Below are 22419 nucleotides of genomic sequence, written 5' to 3'. Positions count from 1 at the left end.
GGCTGGAAGCTGGCGTCTCCGTGCGCCTGGCGGGCCCCTGGTTTTGTGTTTGGGCCAAGCTGGGCTCTCAACTCAAACCTGCCGCCTCCTCCATCCTTTTCCCGACTGTTTGCAAATGCTTTTTTTCTTTTTTTGGCCGCGAAGCTTGATGGAGTAGCCCTCAGTGTATTTCTGTCTCCCTGCGTCCACCAGGTAAAAGAAAACAAAATGAAGCAGCTCGGGATCCAACTGTCGTTATTTTTTAAAAGGGGGAGAGAGGTCACATGACTGCGAGTCACTGATGGAGGGGAGAGGCTGCAACCCCGAGCTCGCCGCAGAGCCGCCCCTCCCGCGGGGGCGTGACGTCACGGAAAAGCCCCGCGCGGCGGCCGCTATAACCCGCTGGAGGCGGCGGCGGCTCAGACGGCTGCCCCGCGCAGGACAGCGCTCTGCGCCGCGATCGTGGCGCGCACCGGTGCGTGGATGCCCACGTGGCAAGGCCAGGTAAGGGGCTCCTCTGGGGGGCAGGGGGCTCCCCCAGGGAGTGATTGGGGAGGGGGTGGGCTTCCCAGACCCCGAAACTGTCTAAGTTGAGAGCGGAGCCCTGGAAGCCGCGGTTGGCGCTCCGGGTGGAGGCGACTGCAAGGTGCAAGGGAAGCCGTTCCGGCAGGTTCTTCAGTCCCGTTCAGGGGGAGGTCACCCTCCTGCAGACCCAGCGGGCAGGGGGCAGCCGTCGGGGACACCTCTGGCTTCTGTTGGGATGTCCACGGGGGAGCGGGATGGGGGAGCCGCCGAGTAGGCGTCCTGGCCGGTGGCCGGCGTGTTGGGGTGCGGAGTGTGGGCTGACGTGGAAAGGGGAATGTCTGTGCTCTTCGTATTTTCACGAGTGGGTCTTGTCGATGAAGATGAGAAAGCTTCTGCTCTCTGATACTTTATTATTTCGCGGGCAGCCTGCAGGACAGGCCTCCATGCCAGGGGAAGGGGTCTGGCCAAGGGGACGCCGTTGCCAAGTCGTTGCATGCCCTTTGAGCAGGGAGAGCCTCTGACCTTCTGGTTTCTTCGAGAAGCTGGGCACCTGAGTTGCATGAAAGGACTCGGAGCGGGCCTCGTGGGATGAGAATTCAGCGTTTTCTCTGCAACTTTGAAGGGGTCTGAACGGGAGCGGGTCCTGCCCCTGCCCGGACGACCAGGCTGGGGGCGGGGGCGTTCAAACGTGGTGCCCGCGGGCGAGAGGGCAAGGCGGAGGCATTGACCTCCAACGGATTCGTGATTGCGGCCCCCTCCCCCCAGATAACGGCTGATTCAGGCAGCCGGGGAACTCGGGGCAACTTGACTAAACATGGAAGTTCCAATCAGTGCGGTGCGGTCCGCCCGGGAGGAGTGACGTCATTGCACGTGTCTCCCCCACCCCCACCCCACCCCCCCCACCCCCCGCCCCAGGCGCACGGGCCCGCGGGGCGCCAGTGCCATCAAGAGCCGTGACCAGACCAGAGCAGCTCCCCCGGCCCCCGGGCCCCCGCGCCGTTAACTCCCTTCTGGCTGACTCTGTGCCAGCCCCGAGTGGGGGGGGTGGTGTCCCACGGGTTCCCTGAGGCTGGAGGGAGATCGGGGCGCTGGGCGATGCTAACGGTACTTTTTTCCCCTTTGCAAATGACAACCTGGCCAAGGGGCTGGTGGCTAATTGTGTGCGTGTGTGTGCGTGTGTGTGTGTGTGTGTGTGTGTGTCCAGTTGAGAAAGCCTGTTGCGCTTGGGGCTGTTTCACTGACGCCCCTTAGGTGAGGGCTCCGCGGGTCTCGCCCACTTGGTGGAGGATCGCTGATGGCGGGCTGTGTGTGCGAGCCCCCGCGTTCCCGCTCGGCGCTCACCACTCTCACCGCCGCTGACACGCCGGCCGCTTTGCTCCCCAGGACCCAGCGATGACTCTGAACCATGTCACCCTGCGCCGGGGCCCCGTGGGCGCGCAGCCGCAGCAGCAGCGCTGGAGCGTCCCGGCGGACGGCAGGAACCTCACGATCCAGAGGGAGCCCAGCCAGCGAGGCCCGCGCCCCGCCGCCCCCGAGGACCCCTGCCGCCGGAGCTGGTCCTCCGACTCCACCGACTCGGTCATCTCCTCCGAGTCCGAGAACACCTACTACCGGGTGGTGCTCGTCGGGGAGCAGGGCGTGGGCAAGTCCACGCTGGCCAACATCTTCGCGGGCGTGCACGACAGCGTGGACAGCGACTGCGAGGTGCTGGGAGGTAGGTGCCCGCCCCTCCGGGCTCGGTCCGCCCCGCAGCAGCCCCCGCAGCAGGAGCCAGCGGGCGGGCCATTTACCCACAGAGCTGAGCGCTGCAGTTACACATTCTTGGCACCGAAAAGCCCTGGCCTGTTGGCACCGCCGGTGGGACAATGAGATGAAAATGCTTCTAGATAAAACCCTGGGCCGGGAGGGGATTTCTTAGGTCCCAGCTCTAACGGGGCTGAGCGGGGTGGGGTTGGGGGACACTGATTCATCAGGACAGAGCTAGAGGGTCGGGCGCCCACCTCTGGCTCTTGCCAACTCTGCCCTGGACTTTTCAAGAGTTCAGTGTAGAGGCGGCTTTTCTCCGTGGCTATTCCGAAAACCAAGACGATTTGAGAAACCGAGCCATCACTTTATTTCCACCAATATTAGCGTTTGTTTGAGGGTGTAAAATCGTTTAAAATTTGTATTTGAAATAGTGCGACCTCTTTAAAAATTTTTTTGAATTACAGCAATAATGATACATATGTTTGTATCAAGTCTTGCCGTTTTTTTTTAAGACAGTTTCCCTGCACGATCTCAGTTAAGATATTTATTATTGAAGTCAGGCCTATTTCCCAAACCGATTTGAGGTGACATAGTCTCCAAAGTATACATGGGTGCCTCAGGTACGTGCAGAGCACAGCGCTACGTTCTGGGAGGTGATGGGAAGATCCTCATTGTCCATGGTATTCATACAGTGCCTTTCAGCCATGGTTTCCGTCTCAGCATACCCGGCCAGGGTGGCTGCATGTCCCCATTCGCAGCTGTAGGCAGGAAGAGAGAACCTTCCAGGGCTTGCCCCAGTGGCCTGGTCTGTCTGTACCTTCAGTTGCGGGTCACAGATGAATCCCGGACTCCACGGAGCAGAAGATGCTCTGGTGACGCTCAGTGCAGCCCTGCACTTGCTGCACGGGAATCTTGCTGCATCCTTAGTACTTACTGTCTGCCCACGTCCATGAAATGTTTATTCCGGTGTCAGGGTCAGGGAACTCACTGCGTCTTAGGCAAGTTCCCGTTCCGGGCTATCAATGATGACTCATTAGAACATCGATTTCTCTTCTCATGCGGGGCTCTCAGGAACCATAGCTAAACAAGAGTCAAGGGAGAGAGAGGGTCAGAACGGTACCATTGCTTTTCTTTCTTTGTGAAGGCTGGTGGATGACGGTGGCTATTTTTATGGTTCATTCATTCAATTAGTAAGTATTTACTGAGCACTGGCAATATTCCAGGCACTGTCCTGGGTGCTGGGGGTTGGAGCAGTAAACAGCACAGATGTAAATCCATGTCTTCACATTCAGAGGCGAGAGACATAAAGTGATAAAATAAGTTAGTTAAAGGGATTGCATGTTAGAGGGAGATAAGCACAATGAAGAAAAACAGGACGGGAGGAAGGGATGTTAGTAGAGAAGAGGTGTCTAAATAGATGGTCAGGGAACGCCTCGCCCAGAAGGAGGTAAGGGAACAAGTCTTTTGGATATTTGAGGGAACAGAGTCCAGGCAAAAGGAACAGCAAGGAAAATGGTAAAAGAAAAAATTATAAAAATTATATGTTTTAAATGACGAATGTGAAAATAGAGTGGTCTGGGCTCATTTATGGAGATGATAGGAATCTTATTTGCAAAAATTCCAGTAAACTCAGTAAATGCCCTGCCTCAGTGGTTTTTCTGGGATGGAGCTGCTCTGGCCCATTACCCTGGTTCACCCTTCATCTACATTCAGTCTGAGCTCAAGTGCAGGGAGGAAAGTCTCCATTATCAAGTAGAGCTGGAGGCTGCTGCCTGCTTATTCCGAGGGAAATGTATTTTTTTAAGGAAGAAAACAGAGACAGTCTCGAGGTTTTTTTCATGCATGTCTCAAAAAAAGAGAAAAGTTTCTGAGCTCAAAGTTCCTGAAATTGCCAGTGAATGCCCAGTAGCCACCCCACTGAAGGGCATAGTGAGTTGTAAGGCTTATGAACGAGGCTGACAGTTCCATGGGGCGCAGTTAGTGTTTTCTCATGGCATCGGAGCTTGAATCTGAGTCAAAAGCTCTAACGCAGCGGTTCTCAACCTGTGGGTCGCGACCCCTTTGGGGGTCGAACGATCCTTTCACGGGTCACCTAAGACCATCGGAAAACACATATATAATTACATATTGTTTTTGTGATTAATCACTATGCTTTAATTATGTTCAATTTATAACAATGAAATTGGGGGTCACCACAACATGAGGAACTGTATTAAAGGGTCGCGGCATGAGGAAGGTTGAGAACCACTGCTCTAAAGTGACTTTGTACTCAGGGTTTTCCTATAGAAAAGATCCAGGAATGATGCAAATGAGTGCCTTTCATGGCAATTGGTCTAGTGATATACATTCAGAGGTGTCCTGCTTGTAAGTACTGGAGGAATATATGTAGAATACTGTTCAAGTTGATAAAAGATAATACTCTGCCTAATGAATATCTGGGTATTTACATAATTATATACTTAGTCACTTTATTTTCTAGCATCGTTTTTTGCATGATCATCTTAACATAAAAGTGTTACTATTTGCCTGACCGATATCACTGTTCTTTCTCTTTTAGAAGATACATACGAGCGAACACTGATTGTTGATGGCGAAAGTGCAACAATTATCCTCCTGGACATGTGGGAAAATAAGGTATGCGGAGCCCAGAGCTCTCTGTGAGTTCCTTTAGGGTTGGTTTGTCTTCCAATAGGCTGTTGGGTATGAGGGTGACCTTGTACTTTTTGGTGTTCCAGATGAGGTAGGTTCATTTTCTTGAGTAAAAGCTTTTACTTCAAGCATCACATGGTCTCACTCATATGTGGAATCTAATGAACAAAATCAACTGATGAACAAAATAGATCCAGAGACACAGAAGCATGGAACAGACTGATGAATCTCAGAGGGAAGGCAGGGAAGGTGGGATGAGAAGAGAGTAACCAAAGAAGTTTTATACATATTTGCATAACCCATGGACACAGACAATAGTGTGGTGAAGGCCTGGGGTGGAGGGAGAGGGGGGAGGGGGTCAATGGGGAAAAAAGGGGGGGACATCTGTAATACTTTCAACAATAAAGATAAATTAAATGACTTAACTTCCCAAATACAAAAAAGAAAAAGCTTTTACTTCTGAATTATGACACTGTTCTAAGGAGCAGATCATTCACAAATGAGCTCTGAATAATAAGCAAGTTGCAGTGATTCGCCCTCAGTTCTACTAAAAAATATTTTAAAAATATTTGTTTTAGGGAAAGAGCCAACAAGTGTGAATGGTAATTTCACTAGTAAACTATATAAAACCACATTATATAAAGTTGACAGTCTCAATACTAGCCTTCAAGATTTGCTTTTTAAAGATTTGGGCTTCTGTGTATATATGCTAGACGTTCTGTTTATTGAAAAGCCTCCTAATTCTCGCAAGACGATTCTTAATTTTATCACCCGGGAAAGGCAAAGGGAGCTTTGGGGAAGCCAGAAAAGGCACATTTTTAGTAGTTTAGACAGAGAATGGGAATGTTTGGCAGTGCCATTGTGTAAGTTGTCGACTCCATTGGACAGTAAAAGCTTTTAGGCAAGTACTTTATGGGCTAGCCGTCTTTACAGCCACCAGACATGATGCATTTTGTGGAGTTGGAACAAGTTTTATTTCTCTCTCAGACCAGCAAGGGTACTTTGAGATACACTTATGTTGCAAACGGAAGCCTCATTCACCAGGCCAACCTGCGCTCACAGGAGACCTTCTCATTCCATTAGGGGGAGAGCGAGTGGCTGCAGGACCACTGCATGCAGGTTGGGGACGCCTACCTGATCGTCTACTCCATCACGGACCGAGCCAGTTTTGAGAAGGCATCCGAGCTGCGGATCCAGCTCCGCAGGGCCCGGCAGACAGAGGACATCCCTATAATTTTGGTTGGCAACAAAAGTGACCTGGTGCGGTGCCGGGAAGTGTCTATTTCAGGTCAGAGGGCTGGTGCTAAGACCATAGAAACACTCTCTGGGTTTTCTTTCCAACAGGTATTCTTCCTCGGCTCTTTCATGCAGTTGGAACTAGGGACTCATTCAAATGCTTTATGGAGTTTTATGTGTCCCCAGCCAATCATCCCTGTGCTGGGTGCTGCTCCCTTGTTCATCTGGTCTACCTGCAGGATTCCAATCTCCCCATGCCCAAAGGTTTCCCTGAGATTCCTTTAGGGAAGATATCAGAGTCAAGGGTTTACTGACAATCCCAAACCTTTTCTGCTGGTCCTTTCTGTGTTCCAGGGAGATCTCAAAGAGTTCAGAGAAGTAGAGGTAGTATCTTCATGCAAGAAGGATGGGAACTCTGACTTAGGGGAACTGAGTTTCACTGAGGATAAGAATTCTACTCAGGCTGCCTCTAGTTCCTGTAGACCGTAGAAACACCCTCCTACCCTTTGCTTCCTAAATTTCAGTTAAGATATCTTTTGGGTTTGGTACAATGGTTAAAAAATAAAATACTGCATTACCAGGCTCTGCTCAGGAGAAAAGATATCTGTTAGAGGCTTAACGGACACACCTTGTTTGGGAGTGTCAGGAAGTGAGTGTCTGTGGTAATCACTTTTTTCAAACCAAACCCTGGACACATGGTCATTAAACACAATGAAACATTTGCAGTTGAGGCTGTTCCCGAAAAGCTTGGACAGTTTGCTGAATTTGTGAATTCCTCAAATTATTTTTTTCAAAATAGCTCATCAAAACTTTAAAAAGTTTTTTAAAGGGAGAAAGCCAAGTAGTAGGATTCTTATTTTCAGTTCAGGAAATTGGGGAGGAAGAGTTAAGAATATGAGCTTGAGCCCTAGCTGGTTTAGCTCACTGGATAGAGCATCGGCCTGCGGACTGAAGGGTCCCAGGTTCAATTCCAGTCAAGGGCATGTACCTTGGTTGCAGGCACATCCCCAGTAGGGGGTGTGCAGGAGGCAGTTGATCGATGTTTCTCTCTCATCGATGTTTCTAACTCTCTATCCCTCTCCTTTCCTCTCTGTAAAAAATCAATAAAACATATATATATATATATATGAATATGAGCTTGAGCATGAACCAGGCCTGGATTCACAGATGCCACTCAGAGGCTGTGTGAACTCGCTCAAGTTTTTAAAAGACCGCCCTTCCCCCAGTGTCTTTATCTATCTGAGAGGGATAATGTATTTTCCAAGATTGTCTGCATTAAAAAAGGTTTACAAAGCAGTTCCCAGCACGTGGTTAGTGCAATACATTAAGGCTATGGTTTTGACTGTTACAATAAATATTACTATTTTGATGAACTGGGACCTTCGTGCCGTGAATTTGGGGGGCCAGGTCTAAAGCGCACCTCTCTTGCTTCCAGGAATCTTCTCCCAGGAGACTCCTTGCTTCTGGTGATGCCCTGGGAGGACCTGTGTGTGTCAGAGGGGCTTCCCGTACTCACTGCATGTGCGACTGACTCAGAGTTTACTGTGAGGGCCACTTACGACCAGGAATCCTCGGCTTGGCTGTGTGCTGGGTGGGGTCACACTGGGCAGCCCCTCTGAATTCTTCCTTCCTCTCCCCGCAGAAGGGAGAGCGTGTGCGGTCGTGTTCGACTGCAAGTTCATCGAGACGTCCGCGGCGGTCCAGCACAACGTGAAGGAGCTGTTTGAGGGCATTGTGCGGCAGGTCCGCCTCCGGAGGGACAGCAAGGAGAAGAACGAGCGGCGGCTGGCCTACCAGAAGAGGAGGGAGAGCATCCCCAGGAAAGCCAGGCGCTTCTGGGGCAAGATCGTGGCCAAGAACAACAAGAACATGGCCTTCAAGCTTAAGTCCAAGTCCTGCCACGACCTCTCCGTGCTCTAGGCACCCCGAGTCACCCGGATGTCCCCCTCATGGACATCGTTGAAGGCAACTGGGACTGATAATCTATATTAGATTGAACCCGTAAACATTCTTAGATGCGGCTTCCCCTTCTGCAGCTGGGAATGTGTGTGTTAGCCTCATGGGCCGCAAAATGCACGGGAGATGGAAGATCTCTGTAAAGGGTCGCTGTTTATTTACAGGAAAAGCCTGACGTGGCAACTTGAACACCCAAGACATTAGAGGATGTGTTCGGTGTTCACACGTGTTTCCTCTTTCCCTCGGGTAGTGGAGAATCGAGGCCTTAAAAGAATTCCTAGAAAAATAACTGTTCATTATTAAAATTTTCCCCAGGGTTCTGATATTTGAATTTGAGGCCACTGGGTCATAAGCAAATAGAAGAGGGCTTATTCCAGGGAGGAGGTTCCTTATATCTGTGGAGCTAGGACTGTGGAATCGAGCTCATCGTGACTGTTACTGCTCCCTCCGGCTGTGAAAAGAAATGACGGGCCTGCTGGAGACGAAACCTTGCAAACGGTTTTTGCTCAGTGCTCACAGGTGGGGATCCAAAAATTTGTAGAATTGAGGACTGATACATGTACCACTGTGGGTTTCAAAAAGTATATCTTGACTTCTGTGTCTTATAATTTTTTATTCAGGGCAATTTATTTTAATCAAATTAACTTAGTCAAAACCACCTTTTATGTTTCATTATTTTTACAGTCACAGGGCCATCATAAAAATATTTTTTAAATCTGAATTATTGATAACCTGGAGTGCAAAGTGCCACATTTTTAAGTGTAATCCAAGGCCTGAATTTTTATGACACAAAACATAAATACTTCCAGTACTTTGAGTTGACTCTTGTATCCCACAGCTCTGCTCTATTTATTATTTTGCAAAATAATAACCATTTTAACATTTGATAAAGCATATTTATGACATGTTTCTTAATAAGAAAAATGTCCATTTTATTATCATTTTATATCTTTTTTAGAATATGCAAGTATTTACCTATATATCTTATAATAAAAGAAATAAAATCTTTGAAAAAAGGCATTCTTGAATGTTTTTCCTCCCCAAACAAGATGATTATAATTACATTGGAGGCCCGATGCATGAAATTCGTGCAAGAGTAGGCCTTCCTTCCCTCCGGCACCCAGGACCTGGGCTTCCCTCGCAGAGGGAGGCCCCACCCACCTGCCGCAGCCTGCCAGTCCGTGGCCTGGGCCTCCCTCTTTGGGGCTATCATGGAGCCCGCCCCCTCCCCCCCATTGATTGCCTCATATGGCCAGTGGCCTGGGCCTCTCTCTGCCGGGGATCATGGGGTGATGGCTGGGCCCCCAATCAACTGCATCGCACCCGCTTTGGCTGGCCTGGCACCAGTGAGTGTCATTGCATGGTCGTCCGGAAGGTCACCCGGAAGGTCGCCTGGTCTAATTAGCATATTATGCTTTTATTATTATAGATATTTTGATAGCTTGTAGAATGCTTTGGGGGTTCTCAGGCTAAGGCAGGATTAGTCAATTCAAACAAAAAGAACGGGTTTTGGTAAACGGTGAGAGTCTCTTACCTAAGGGGCGGGGTAAGGAAGGGTGTGGGGGAGACTTGCTCACAAGGGCTGCTGGGAAGGTATACCAGAAACTTCCACTTGCATGTTACTCTGTGGGCTGCTATGCACGGCATGTGTTTGTATGAGGGGACTGGTGTCAGGTTAAAGCCCCCATCAGGTCACTTGGCAAAAAAAAAAAAAAAAAAAAAATGGATGCAGAGGCAGAAGAGCTTAGCTAAACTCTCAACAATAATGTTTATTGATTACCCTTGTCCCACAGTAGCACTTGCAGACCTGTTGATGCTAAAAGATGACCCAAGTTAAGAGCTCGAGTGGACCTGAAATACCAGGACTCTTTATCCTTTTTGCACAGAGAGAAATGGAGACTCTGGCCGGTGTGGTTGCCCAGGGTGACTTCGTAGCCCAGTTGAGTTGGAACCCAGGGCTCCAGACCCCAGTTCCATGTCTTCCCACAAGAGTTCATGCTATGAACCTGAGCCACCTTGGTTGGGCTCAGGGAGGAGCTCTGCCACCCCGCGAGGGCCTTCCTCCTTCCTTGTGCCATCCTCTGGACGTGGCCCTCTCGGGACATCTATCAAAACTTCCTTGCCAGGGGCTCAGGCTTCTGCCAGGAGAAGGAACTGTGTAAAGAGTGTTCATAACTGCAGATACCTTACATCCAGAGGACCCTGGGCTTGGAGTGAAAAGCCTTAGATACTAGTCCCAGCTTTCCTAATCACCAGTGAGCTTTAAAACCCTCCCATATAAAATAAGAAAAGTAAGACCAACACCAAAGATTTTTTTTAAATGACAGGATGAGACAAGTAAAAGTGCTGGGTAACCTCTCAAGAGCATTCAACTCTCTACAGGTTGTTAAAAGGCCATGCACATATAAGAGGGGATTAGGGGCTGTTTGCATATCAATGGCTTGAAATTGTTTGAGGGAGAACTTACAGGTGTGTATCTTTTGGAGTAGGAGGGTCTCTCGGTGCCTACCCCCACCTCACCCTTTGGATTCCAGCATGGAGACACTCACCTACTTGCTAACACATTGGACTGGCCTTGATCATTGTCCCTTGGAATGTATGAAGCCAGTTAAAAAACATTAGCAGTTGGGAAAATGCCAACACTCTTGGCAGCAACAGAAGGAACTTTTAATTTTATTTCCTTTATTGTGCCTTTGAGAGTACAGATTGGGCAACGAGAAATGCTATTTTAGGTGTTGAAGATGAGGGCGTTTTTCTCATAAAAAGTCAGTTTGATTTTTTCCATTCCCCTGCTTTTATGCAGAACAACATTCAACAGATAGACCGAGGGTTTCCCGGGTGCCTCCGGCTCTAACTGTGAGTGCGGGAAAGAAGACAGAAGTGCACGAAAAGAATCCACCTCTTGTGACCGAGAAGGGCGATGCAGACAGTGCAGCCACGTGCAAGGGTGGCTGAAAGACAGATGGCATGGCCATGAGGAGGGGGACTCGGGGTCTAGCTGCCCAGGTCTGTAGCCCCGCTCCACCTGTTCCCAGCTGGCTAATGTGGGCAAGTAAAAACTTTTTAAAGCTGGTTTTTTTGGTTTTCATCTAAATAAAAAAATTGAGTAAATGAATAAAAAGGGTATTTCCTTCTGGTTTTTTTGTGGGGAACATGCATACAAAGTTCGGACACTAGCACGCGATGAAAGCTCAACAACTTGTAGCTATGTTGTATTATTTTCTTTATTCAAATGAAAACCAGAGCCTCCTGAAATTAGTTGCTAGGAGGAAGTAGTGAGGGACTGCCTAATAAGATCCTGTCTTTCTTTGTTATTCTCAATTGTCATCTTTCCCTAGGGCAATCTTAGTACCATTGGGGTGGGTAATTCAGTTTCATGTCCTGGCCAAAGGGTGGGCCCAACTCCCTGCCAAAGGAGTTCCCCTTAGCAACCGAAAACAGGTTAAAAATTGGAAAAGGCCTTTATTAAATCCCGAGGTTGCTAAGCAACCTGAAATCTGAATGTAAACAGTAGAGTCTATAATGGCTGCAGTAATTAGCCCTAGTCCCTGGGGGGGTGTACGTTGGGTGCATACTGTCTCAGGCCTTTGGCCTGGATTCCTGGTTTCCAAGCTTCCAAAGCTTGCCTCCAATAAAGGCTTTCCCTAAGCCCCCCTCCTCAGGAACTACCTCACGGATGTCTGGATGTCAAGACTCAGAGAAGCAGATGCCAGTTCTGCTCTGAGTTTATTGGCTTCCCTCTGAGTCCTAGTTCTTACCGAGTTAGACACTGGCATCTTCCTCCCTTAGAGCCCGGCCCAATAGGCTTCTCCTCCCATGAGGTGAAGCCCTCCTCTTGCTTGGCCACGGGGTTTTATCCTTGAACGTCCAGACACAATGTCACATGCCAACCTTTCCCAAAGTGTGTTCTTGGGGAACCCTTTTATACCCTATGTATAAAATATGCTTAACAAAACTTACCGTTCTAACTATTTCTGTTAGGTAGAATAGCTAGCTACACCATTTTACATTCCGACTAGGAAATGTACAGGGGTTTCAATTTCTTCACATCCTTGAAACCATTTCCTATTTTCTGATTTTTAAACATAGCCATCCTGCTGGGTGTGACGAGGTATCTCATTTTGATTTTGATTTGCTTTCCCCAATGAGTAGTGATGTTGAGGGTCTTTTCATGTGCTTCTGGATTTTCATATACTATTTTTGGAGGAATGTCTTTCAAATTCTTTGCCCATTTTAATAACCTATTTATTTGATTTTTTTGTTCTTGAGTTGTAGCTATATAATATTTTGGGTATTAATCTCTTATTAGACATAAGATTTGGAAACATTTTTACTCATTCTGTGGGTTGCCTTTTCACTTTGCTTATAGTGTCCTTTGATGCACAAACATTTTCAATTTTGATGAAGTCTAATTTATCTATTTTTTGTTGTTGCCTATGCTTGGATATGACATATCCAAGAAATCATTACCGAATCCAATGTTATGAAGATTCTGTGTTTTCTTCTAAGAGTTTTATAGTTTTAACTTTTATGTTTAGGTCTTTGATCTATTTTGAATTAATTATTGTATATGGTGTAAAGTAAGGGCCTAACTTTATTTTCTCTTTCCATGTGGGAAATAGGTTTCTTGCATAATCTAGAGTTCATTGGTTGCAAGCAACAGAAACTGAGATAGGTTAATTACTGGAATAATTTTAGGTAGTTCACAGGAATTAAGAGACCATCTAAATAGTAAAATTTCTGGGACTACATACTAGTAATGTCACCAAGGATTGGATATCTTAGTAACAGGAACTCATGGACTATTTTTTTTGCAATTTTTTTCTTTTATTATTTATTTTATTATTTTATGTTTTCCATTACCATTTATCCCCTCTATGCCCCCTCTTCCTGCTTCTCCAAATTCCATGTAGGCAACTATATTTCTATCGTTTCACAAATGCTGGTGTCTGAGAAATGAATGGCTGTCCACCAGGACCATAGCAACCACATCAACTCCAGGTAAGGTGGGAACGACAATTATTTTTTTAATCCTCACCCAAGACTATTTTTTTCATTACTTTTCAGAGACAGTGGAAAGGAGGGAGGAGAGAGTGAGAATGGGAAAAAGAGAGAGAGAGAGAGAGGGAGAGAGAAACATTGATGTGGGAAAGATACATCGATTGGTTGTCTCCCATACTCTCCCCAACCAGGGCCTGGGGATGGAGCCAGCATCCCAGAAACGTGCCCTTGACCCATGACTCTTCGTTGCACAGGCCACACTCTAACCCAGGGGTGGGCAAACTTTTTGACTCAAGGGCCACAATGGGTTCTTAAACTGGACCGGAGGGCCGGAACAAAAGCATGGATGGAGTGTTTGTGTGAACTAATATAAATTCAAAGTAAACATCATTACATAAAAGGGTACGGTCTTTTTTTTTTTTTTTAGTTTTATTCATTTCAAACGGGCTGGATCCGGCCCGCGGGCCGTAGTTTGCCCACGGCTGCTCTAACCATTGGGCATGCTGTCCAGGGCAAGGGAATGACAATTTTTAAATTCCAAGACTTAGGGATTTGGGGCTCTCCGAAGACTGGTTTCCGGAGGGAGCCGTTGGGAGTTTGGTAGGACTCTCTTAAGGCTCTGGCTAGCCTTGCTTCCCAGAGGGTCCGGCTTGGGGACGAATGTCCCACATGCTCAATGCAATGAGCTGGGACACAGAGAATGCGCTGTGGTGATGCTCCTGGGCCTGAAGACGGTGCTTACAGAGTGAACCAGGGGGCAAGAACCTGGAGGCCTGGGACCAGCCTCAGCTCTTCCACGATGTCTTGTGCCCACTATGCTTCCGGATGGTTTCCTCTACAAAGTGAAGAGGGTTGGGCTAATTCTATTAATTAAAAAAAACAAAAAACATTGAGTGAGCTTTGATTATGCAGCAGGCTCTACGCTAGCAGGATGTGACCTTAAGCAAAGCGTGTACAGGACCTTGCAGACATGATTTCCAAGGCTGCTGGCCACTCCGACGTTCTGTGAGTCTATAAAGTGATGCCTGGCTCATGGCAGCCTTTGAACACTGTGCTTTCCCGTGAGTTATTACTGCCGCTCTGTGAGAGATGTTATCCTCCCCACGGTGTGGAGGTCAAGTGACTTGTCTAAGGACACTCGGCTATGAAGAAGCAGAACTGGATTTAAATCCAGATTTTTCTGATTCTCAGTCCCGGGCTGTAGGCTCTTGGCTCTGTCGCTTGCTGCCTATGTCTCCGCTCCCTCCTCCCAGACTCTCCCACCCAGGGAGCGTGGCTGTCATTGCGTCCTGCCGCACACATGGCCTGTGGAGCCTCACAGCAACCTCACGAGGCACCGCTAGCATTGCCGTCTTACAGGGGAGGGACCCGTGGCTCAGAGACGCCGAGTGCCTTGCAGAGAGTCACACAGCGTGTCAGTGGCATTTGATCCCGCTCCGCTGCCCCGCCTGCAGGAATCACTGGGAGGACAATGGACTCTGTTCCCTCTCGGGGAGCTGAAGGTTGTGCCTTTGGCAGGGTCCTTGCGGGGCTACTCCTGGAGGAAGGGGAGCCAAAGGACTCTGGGGAGCAGGTTGTGAAGAGGCCTTGGGCAGGTTGGGGCCTTCATGGGAGAACATGACAGACTTCCCAGGCCCCTTAGGCCCAGCGGCCCAAGAGGAGTGGGTGCTGCTCCCTTTACCCAGAGCTTGGAGGCTTCGAGAAGACTTAACCCCTTGGCCAGGCAGTGCCTCCTCCTAGGGGTTTCTGCTTGGCCTCGTGTCACCGTGGGGAGGCTGAAACAGAGTGGGTGCAGCGGGGAGGGGAGGTTTAAAGGTGATGGAACTGGCTCACCTGAGGACCCACTGATGGAGGGGGTTGGGCCTGAAGCCAGACCTTAGCTCCCGAGGGCAGGGTGCAGAGCTGACCCAGCAGCCGGGCCAGCCACTGCTCACACCTGAAATTTGCTTTCAGGCGCTTCATCGCATCTCCAACCCCCCAGGAGGCAGGCAGCAGGGTCTGCCTTATACAAACGATAACTAGCCCGAGGCTGGGAGCCTTCTGGGTCCCTCCAGCGTGTCCACTCTCCCCTCTGCTCCCACTCACACCCTGTGATTTTCTAGTCTTATAAAGTTCCAAGTAAGGTTGACAGTTCACAGGATGTGAGTGATGGTTCTTTACGGTGAGTGGCTGGTAACTGGGGCCCTCATTGCCTTCAGAAAGTTGACCCTCCAGGCCCTGAATTTTAATGACCTTGCAAGCAACCATGAAAAGCTCATTTGTTAACAGGAGGCATGTGGGAGGTGTAGAGGCTGGAGGGACGTTTTAAGGTAACTCAGGAACAGTTACCCTGGAGTGAGCAGAGCAGCCCAGAGAGGCACCCACAAGTTGTGGGGCCGCAGAAGAGGAAGCTGGAGAGGTCACCCATAGGTGACAGATGCTAATGGCGGAAGGTCCCAGCCCCCATGGAGACGGGCGTGAGGCTACATCTGTGAGTCACTGTGGGAGTGACTTGCAGGCAGGCCCCAGCCCTGGGACCTGAGCCACGCAGTCTCCATGGCCGCCCTCCCATAAAATGATTAATTATGATAAAAGTTCCTTACAAATAGAGGCTCCGGGCTGGGTTTGCAATGAGTGTGAAGAGGAGGTGATTCACATTCAGTTGATTGTTATCTGGCCGGCCTGGTCTCCCCCGGCAAGGCTCTCTCATGCTTAAGGCTTATGCCCTCTGCTAAGCGGGAGGGAACTGCAGCTCAGGCTCCTTCCAGAACGGAAAGTGCGTTTTATGAGACTTGCAAGCCAACAGGTGGGGGACTCGTGAGCTTAGCTGTCTCCCTTCCCATCCCCCGGAGACCTGGGAAGGTAAAACCAAGCCTGTTCGTTTGGCATTTGAAAGAGAAATCAGGTGGCACACTTTTCCCCCCCTCTCTCAAGGAAGCATAATTTAAAAATATATATTTTATTGATTTTTTTACAGAGGGGAAGGGAGAGGGATAGAGAGTTAGAAACATCGATAAGGGAGAAACATCGATCAGCTGCCTCCTGCGTAACCCCTACTGGGGATTGAGCCCGCAACCAAGGTACGTGCCATTGACCGGAATCGAACCCCATACCCTTCAGTCCGGGGTCCTGCTCTCTATCCACTGAGCCAAACCGGTTAGGGCAGGAGCATGATTTTCAAGGGGAAAATTTCCAGTGGACACAGCTGATTCGAATCCGCAATTGGCACAGAGAGGCAGGAACACAAGCTGTGGACTTTGCTCTTCTGAGCCCCTGATATCCCTGTGATCTCCGGCTTGAACAAACCTTGTCTTGAATTCCCCCTCCTGTACAAGCAGAGGAACACGCGGGAGCATGTGAGGCTTGCTCGGGGAGAAGCACCAGTTCTTGGGGCGGAATTTGCTCATGGAGTGCTCCGGGGCTGGTCCCAGCTCCTGATCGGAGGGCCCAGTCCCACCAGGTGGGGAAGGGCAGGTGCCACAGGAGCCCCGAGGCACTGGCTCTTGTTGAAAAAGGGTGTACAGGACGAGGGAAGCCCAGGGGGCTGGTCACTGGGGGGAAAAGTCCCAGGTGGATGGTTGGGATGGCATTTGGATGAGATGGGAGGATTTGGATTGGGGGACTTGGAGTCCATTTCTCCAGCCCTCAAAAAAGGACAAGGTACAATGAAACACCACGGCCCAGGAGGCCTGGGAGTTTGGAATATCAGTAATAAGTGTTCAGAGCTCTGAGCACCTAATTAGATTTACTCAGAACTGGAGTCCGACAGACCCGGGTCCACCTCTTCCTTGTTGAGTCATCTTGGGTGGTGATTGAACCTTTAGATTAGAAATGGCTTCTCATTTATAATATGAGGCTAATAAATATCTTCCTGGGAGGGCTTGTGTCCTCACATGGAATAATGCCAGCACGCTCCAGGGTCTGCTGCCGGTGTGATCCTGAGCCCTCCAGCCCTTGACTGGAATCGAACCTGGGACCCTTCAGTCCGCAGGCCGACGCTCTATTGACTGAGCCAAACCAGCTAGGGCTGGGAAAATATTCTTAAGGCGGGTGGAATAAAGTTGAAAGGCTCTTTAGGAAAATATTTGGATCTCCTCTTTCCACCATCAATATACTTAAATATCTTGATATCAGTTTTCAATGGCATTCGAAGAGTCCCCCCTCTAACAAAGATCCCTAATCCACCTGTTTTTTCCCCCTTGATTAGGCCACGCAGTTCTGAGCACGGACAGAGTTGGGGGTGAGATACTGAAGATCTAGTCTAAGACTCCCAAGTCCAGGTGGGAGACATTTGGAAGTCAAAGAAATGCACGAGAATTGGGATTCAGATCCCTATTTGCCAATCTCCAAAGTCTGTGGTCTTAAACACCCTCCCTTAAAGAACAGTCCGCTAATTTATTAGCGATCTGAATAAAGATGGGGGAAGTGAGTTCTCATTGTCTGTGTCAGGCTCAGGAAATATGCCACTGACACCGAGACCCCCTGGTAATTCCACCTGCTTTCCTTTGCTTCATGACCAAAAAAGAAAAGGACCAAAGAGCTCTGTATTCCAAAGGCAGAAAATTAAAGTTCAAGGTCCCAGTAGACCAGCACTTTTCAACCATTTTCATCTCATGGCACACAGAAACTAATTACTAAAATTCTACGGCTCACCAAAAAATATACTTTTTGCTGATCTGACAAAAAAATAGCTATAATTTTGATTCATTCAGACCAGATGGCTATTGAGTTGGCTGTTGTCAGTTTTCTATTTGACAATCTAACGGAAAGGAGGTCAGTACCCCTGACGAAATAGCCAGGTATTGAATGTTTTAAAAATTCTGTGGCACACCAGTTGAAAATCTCTGCTGTAGACCAATGTTAAATTCCAAAACAAAAGTCTACAGTTCAGCATTGTTGTAGTGGGGACCACAGGATACCCCAGCCATAGACAAAATGTTCCGTCATGGGGCGGGGGTACATTTTAGAAAGCCCACTGAGTCAGGAACTATCCGGTTATCGCTGGGGTCAATGCGGACCTCCCGTTAGGTGCAACACTTTGAACAGTATTGGTTGCTAGACCTGGCTCGTCTGAACTGAGCTACACTAAAGCTGACCACTTCCTCCTTAGCTCTGGGAGAGGGCGACCTTCCTCCAGACCAGCTGAAAGAGAGATTGGGTCAGCGGTAGACCGTACTCTGCATCTTCAGTTCTTGTCTTCTTGTAGGAACGAATTCAAACAAGCCACCGATAGCAGCCAAAGCAGGTGAGAAGTTATTTGCAGAAAAGGAATACACTCAGATATAGTCTGAGTGTGCAACTCAGCCGGCTGAAATCAAACCAAGTGCCCCACTTATTTGGGGGTTCAGAAGATGTATATACCTAGGTTGGAATGCCCCAGACAAGGAGCAAGTCACCCCCCTCCCTCATGTCTCAGAAAAATACATCTCCTGAAGCTTCAAGGCTGCCCTATCCAGATGCTGTGCTATCAGTTAGACCACATCCTGAAGGGTTTTTGTGTGTTTTTTCCTCTCCGCTTTCTTCATATTTGGCTCTGCTATTTTGTGCTATTTTTGGTTTGTCATGTCTCCCACGTATCCCCTGCAGGCCCTAACTACTCTCGCAGCTCACGTCTACCTAGCTGCCTACTCCAACAAGTGGATATTCGCCGGTCGAGTGATACTGTTGCTCCATGAGAGAGGAGGTCTGGAGGAAATCTAAGAGGATATCAGCTGGAGGGAAGATTTGTCCCTGGGACAAAGTGGTTGGTGTTTTCCATTCATGGAAATGCTATCGGGGTAGGTTGATCAATTGGGGCAAGAGTCCCAGCGATGGAAATCTCTCAGAAAAGGGGGGACAGGAGGGACAGCTGGTGGGACTGTTATTGGCGTTGGAGGTATCGATATTTTGGCTGTGGATCTGTGAGCTGATCGATCTGCTTAGGGGACTTGAGCCACCCTGATTGCTGTTCCTTGTAGGTAACGAGGGCAGTGGGGGAGACATAGTCAGCAGGCTGTTACTGGAGCTCAGCTGAGGGTAGCTGTTAAAGTGCTTTGTTGTTTTAAAAAATTAAGACCTAGATTCAAACCTTGGAGAATCTATTGTCATCTTCTTTGTGCCTCAGTTTCCTCATTTGTAAGGTCATAATAACAACAACGACCTCACAGGCTTGTTGTAAAGATTAAATGAGATTCTACAGAAAGTGCCTGGCAAAGGTTCCACATTAACCTGGAGGCTCTCAACCTCAGCTGTTGGCGTGAGGAGAACTTTACAAATGATTGTTGTCAGGTTTCGCCCAAGACCAATCAGATCACAATCCCTATGATTCTGTACAGCCACGGTTGAGAGTCCGGCTACTAAAAATGTATTGTTTGTATTCAGACAACTTTTGGGGGATAGAAAAAAGTGGTGGACTTCAGTGAGCTTTCAGTCAAGTCTGTGTTGTTAACTGCTACTGGTTTTCTCTTATGTAGCGGTAATTTAGAGAAGGTATAGCTACCTGTCACGTATGGTTCTAGTGATTTATTTTGTTACCTAAGTCTTAACTCATTTCATGATCTTTTCAAGAGTTCTGGTTTGGAAAATTACCTCCACATTCCTCCCAAACAACACAAATATGAAAACTCAGACAAACCCAGAGCCAAGTATAAGCTACACAGAAATGAGAGCTGTTTTGCTTACATTTATCAGAAAATGGACATGGTCCTGGACATTGAAAGCAATCAGGGAAAATTCTGCTTCAGCCCAAAGTGTTCACTAGCACAAAATCAGGTTCACTTCATTCCGCTAAATAAATATGAAACAACAGGTGTAAAATATTGGTTTGAGGAGGCGCAAGATTATTCACTTGTTGGGTTTCCCATCAGCCTTGGCTGAGCCTGCGTGTAATTCTGACTATTTGGAATTAAGGAATTGAATAACTGAAAGGAGTTCAATTCTAAAAATTATTTACTGAATGCCAATAGAAGACATAGTTTCTGCTATTATTAAGTCAATAAGATCAAGACAGATATTAAATGTTATTGAAAATATTATTACATACTTCTGTTTGGTGAGGCTTGAGTGTGGATAGACTCATGCCAAATGTTCTCAAAATACATGATATGTAGCACACAAATAAAGTACATACTAGTGTGTAAACACATAAAAATTGGAAAAGTTTACTATTCGTAGACCCTATTTACTTTGAGTTTTAAAGAATACAAGTATTAGAAATGTAACTTGAATTTTAAGAATAATTCCAAATTTTCATAGGGTTTCTCTCTGGGAGATGATCCAAATTTTGTTTCTTGCTAACTAGCATTGCCCATAAATTAAACATTACTTACAGATTTTTCTAGGGCTAATGTTAGAGGAATGGTTTAAGCATTACCACAGACAAAAGTGCTAAAATGTACTTAACACCATGAAGCTGTTAGTCAGAAGTATTTGCCCAAATCCTTTCAATTGTTCACTTCTTTCTGTCATATAAATTATTTACATCTCTTTTGCTCTGATCAAAGGAACCAGTAATTTTTATCTCAAAATTTCCTTATTATTCCTATTATGACTGAGTATGTGTTAAACGACTCAACTACCATTAAAATGGATTCCTAAAAGGCAGTGGTGTTCACCCTGAAACACGGGGCAGAACACGCATGCTCTTGATCTTTGAATTTAATCTGGAAGGGTGTATAAACAGTGAAACACAGCTCTCAGAAACAGCCACCCTGTTCTCCTGGAGAGCCCAGAAAAGCCTTTATAATTCAGAGATGTGGTCATCTGTTCGTTTCCCCGGTGGGTGGTTTTGGCCTTTCTAGAGTTAATCAGTTTGACTCTCCGACTTGGAGGCTAGAGGCCAGAAGTAGCAAGAAGTGTACAAGGAAGCCCAGTTTAGGACCGTGGCCATCTCCCACCAGGAAGGGGCTCACCCAGATTTCTTGCTATGGGGTTTTAATTACATGGAGCTGGAAGGAGAATAATCAGGCAGATTCTGTAGTTGTGAATAGGAAGTTGAGCTTTGAATCAGACAGACCAGGGTTGGAGACCTGATTCTGTAATCACAGGTTGTGTGACTTGGGCAAGAGTTCAAATATCTTTGTGCCTCTGTTTCCTATCTGTAACATGGACTCTACTTCCTGAACGTGTTGGAAAGGTGAAATGAGAAAACACATTTTTAAACCAATATGCCACTAACATAGTTGTATAATAGGGCTGAAAAACGATGCCTCAAAGTGGTACATATATACACTTAAAATGTTGATTTAAACACTTTTTACATACATTATTATTTTTTAAAAATATATATTTTATTGAGCTTTTTACAGAGAGGAAGGGAGAGGGATAGAGAGCTAAAAACATCGATGAGAGAGAAACATCGATCAGCTGCCTCCTGCACACCCCCCACTGGGGATGTGCCCGCAACCAAGGTACATGTCCTTGACCGGAATCAAACCTGGGACCCTTCAGTCCGCAGGCCGACGCTCTATCCGCTGAGCCAAACCAGTTAGGGCTACATACATTATTAAAACGTTTCCAAACAAGAAGCAAACTCCTTTTAAAACAATCCCATGAGATGCTTGTCAGTAATTCCAGTGATAACCAGAACTATGTCTCTCGAAGCCAAAGAAAGAGATCTCGGACTAGAAGATTTAAGCAAAAGCGTGGGAAATTTATTATAAGCAGATCCAGACTCCTCGCCCGGGGAGGGGCCCAATGACGGGTTGCCACTGAAGCCTTCTAGGGCAGTGACCGCGAACCTTTTGAGCTCGGCGTGTCAGCATTTTGAAAAACCCTAACTTAACTCTGGTGCCGTGTCACAGATAGAAATGTTTTGATATTTGCAACCATAGTAAAACAAAGACTTATATTTTTGATATTTATTTTATATATTTAAATGCCACTTAACAAAGAAAAATCAACCAAAAACATGAGTTCGCGTGTCATAGGTTCGCCATCACTGCTCTAGGGGCTTATATTTGCTACAAGCCTGTTCTACCTTCACCTGTGTGGCCACCTGATTGATTCCCTCAGTTGTTCTTGCCCAGCAACGGACCTGAACTTCCTCTGTTCCTATGGGTCAGTTCACCTTACTGCTGCAGACCCTGCCTAGTTTCACATACCCTCGTTCTGAGTCTAAAAATATTCTATTATTTCTGCCTGGTTGGTTCCTGGGATGAGGCTGGCTCCCACTGCCATGTCTGCCCTGCCTGTGTGTCACCTGCCCTTGTTTTCCAGTGGCCCCTGCCCTGCCTGCCTGCGTGTCAAGCTAACTCCGCTCACCAGGATGTGAAACCCAAAGGTGGGAGCTATCTGATTTATAGAACAAGGTCATTGTACGCAGCAAATGGGAAGACCCAGGTGTTAAGAATTTGAGAATTGCTTAGACTT

The 22419-nt window shown here is 47.5% G+C and overlaps 1 protein-coding gene across 1 annotated transcript; it reads left to right on the top strand.

Moving 5' to 3' along the window:
• Positions 1–386: 386 nt before the first annotated feature.
• GEM (GTP binding protein overexpressed in skeletal muscle) lies at positions 387–9101 on the top strand. The gene is made up of 5 exons (XM_081111493.1): positions 387–483; positions 1888–2218; positions 4808–4884; positions 5983–6187; positions 7778–9101. Exons 1-5 carry the CDS (start codon positions 463–465, stop codon positions 8053–8055), a joined length of 912 nt encoding a protein of 303 aa, XP_080967619.1. The 5' UTR covers positions 387–462; the 3' UTR covers positions 8056–9101.
• The last annotated feature ends 13318 nt before the right edge of the window (positions 9102–22419 follow it).

The sequence above is a fragment of the Myotis nattereri genome (genome assembly GCF_964212035.1).
Source record: "Myotis nattereri genome assembly, chromosome: 17".
NCBI lineage: Eukaryota > Metazoa > Chordata > Mammalia > Chiroptera > Vespertilionidae > Myotis > Myotis nattereri.
This window is presented reverse-complemented; position numbering and strand designations above follow the sequence as displayed.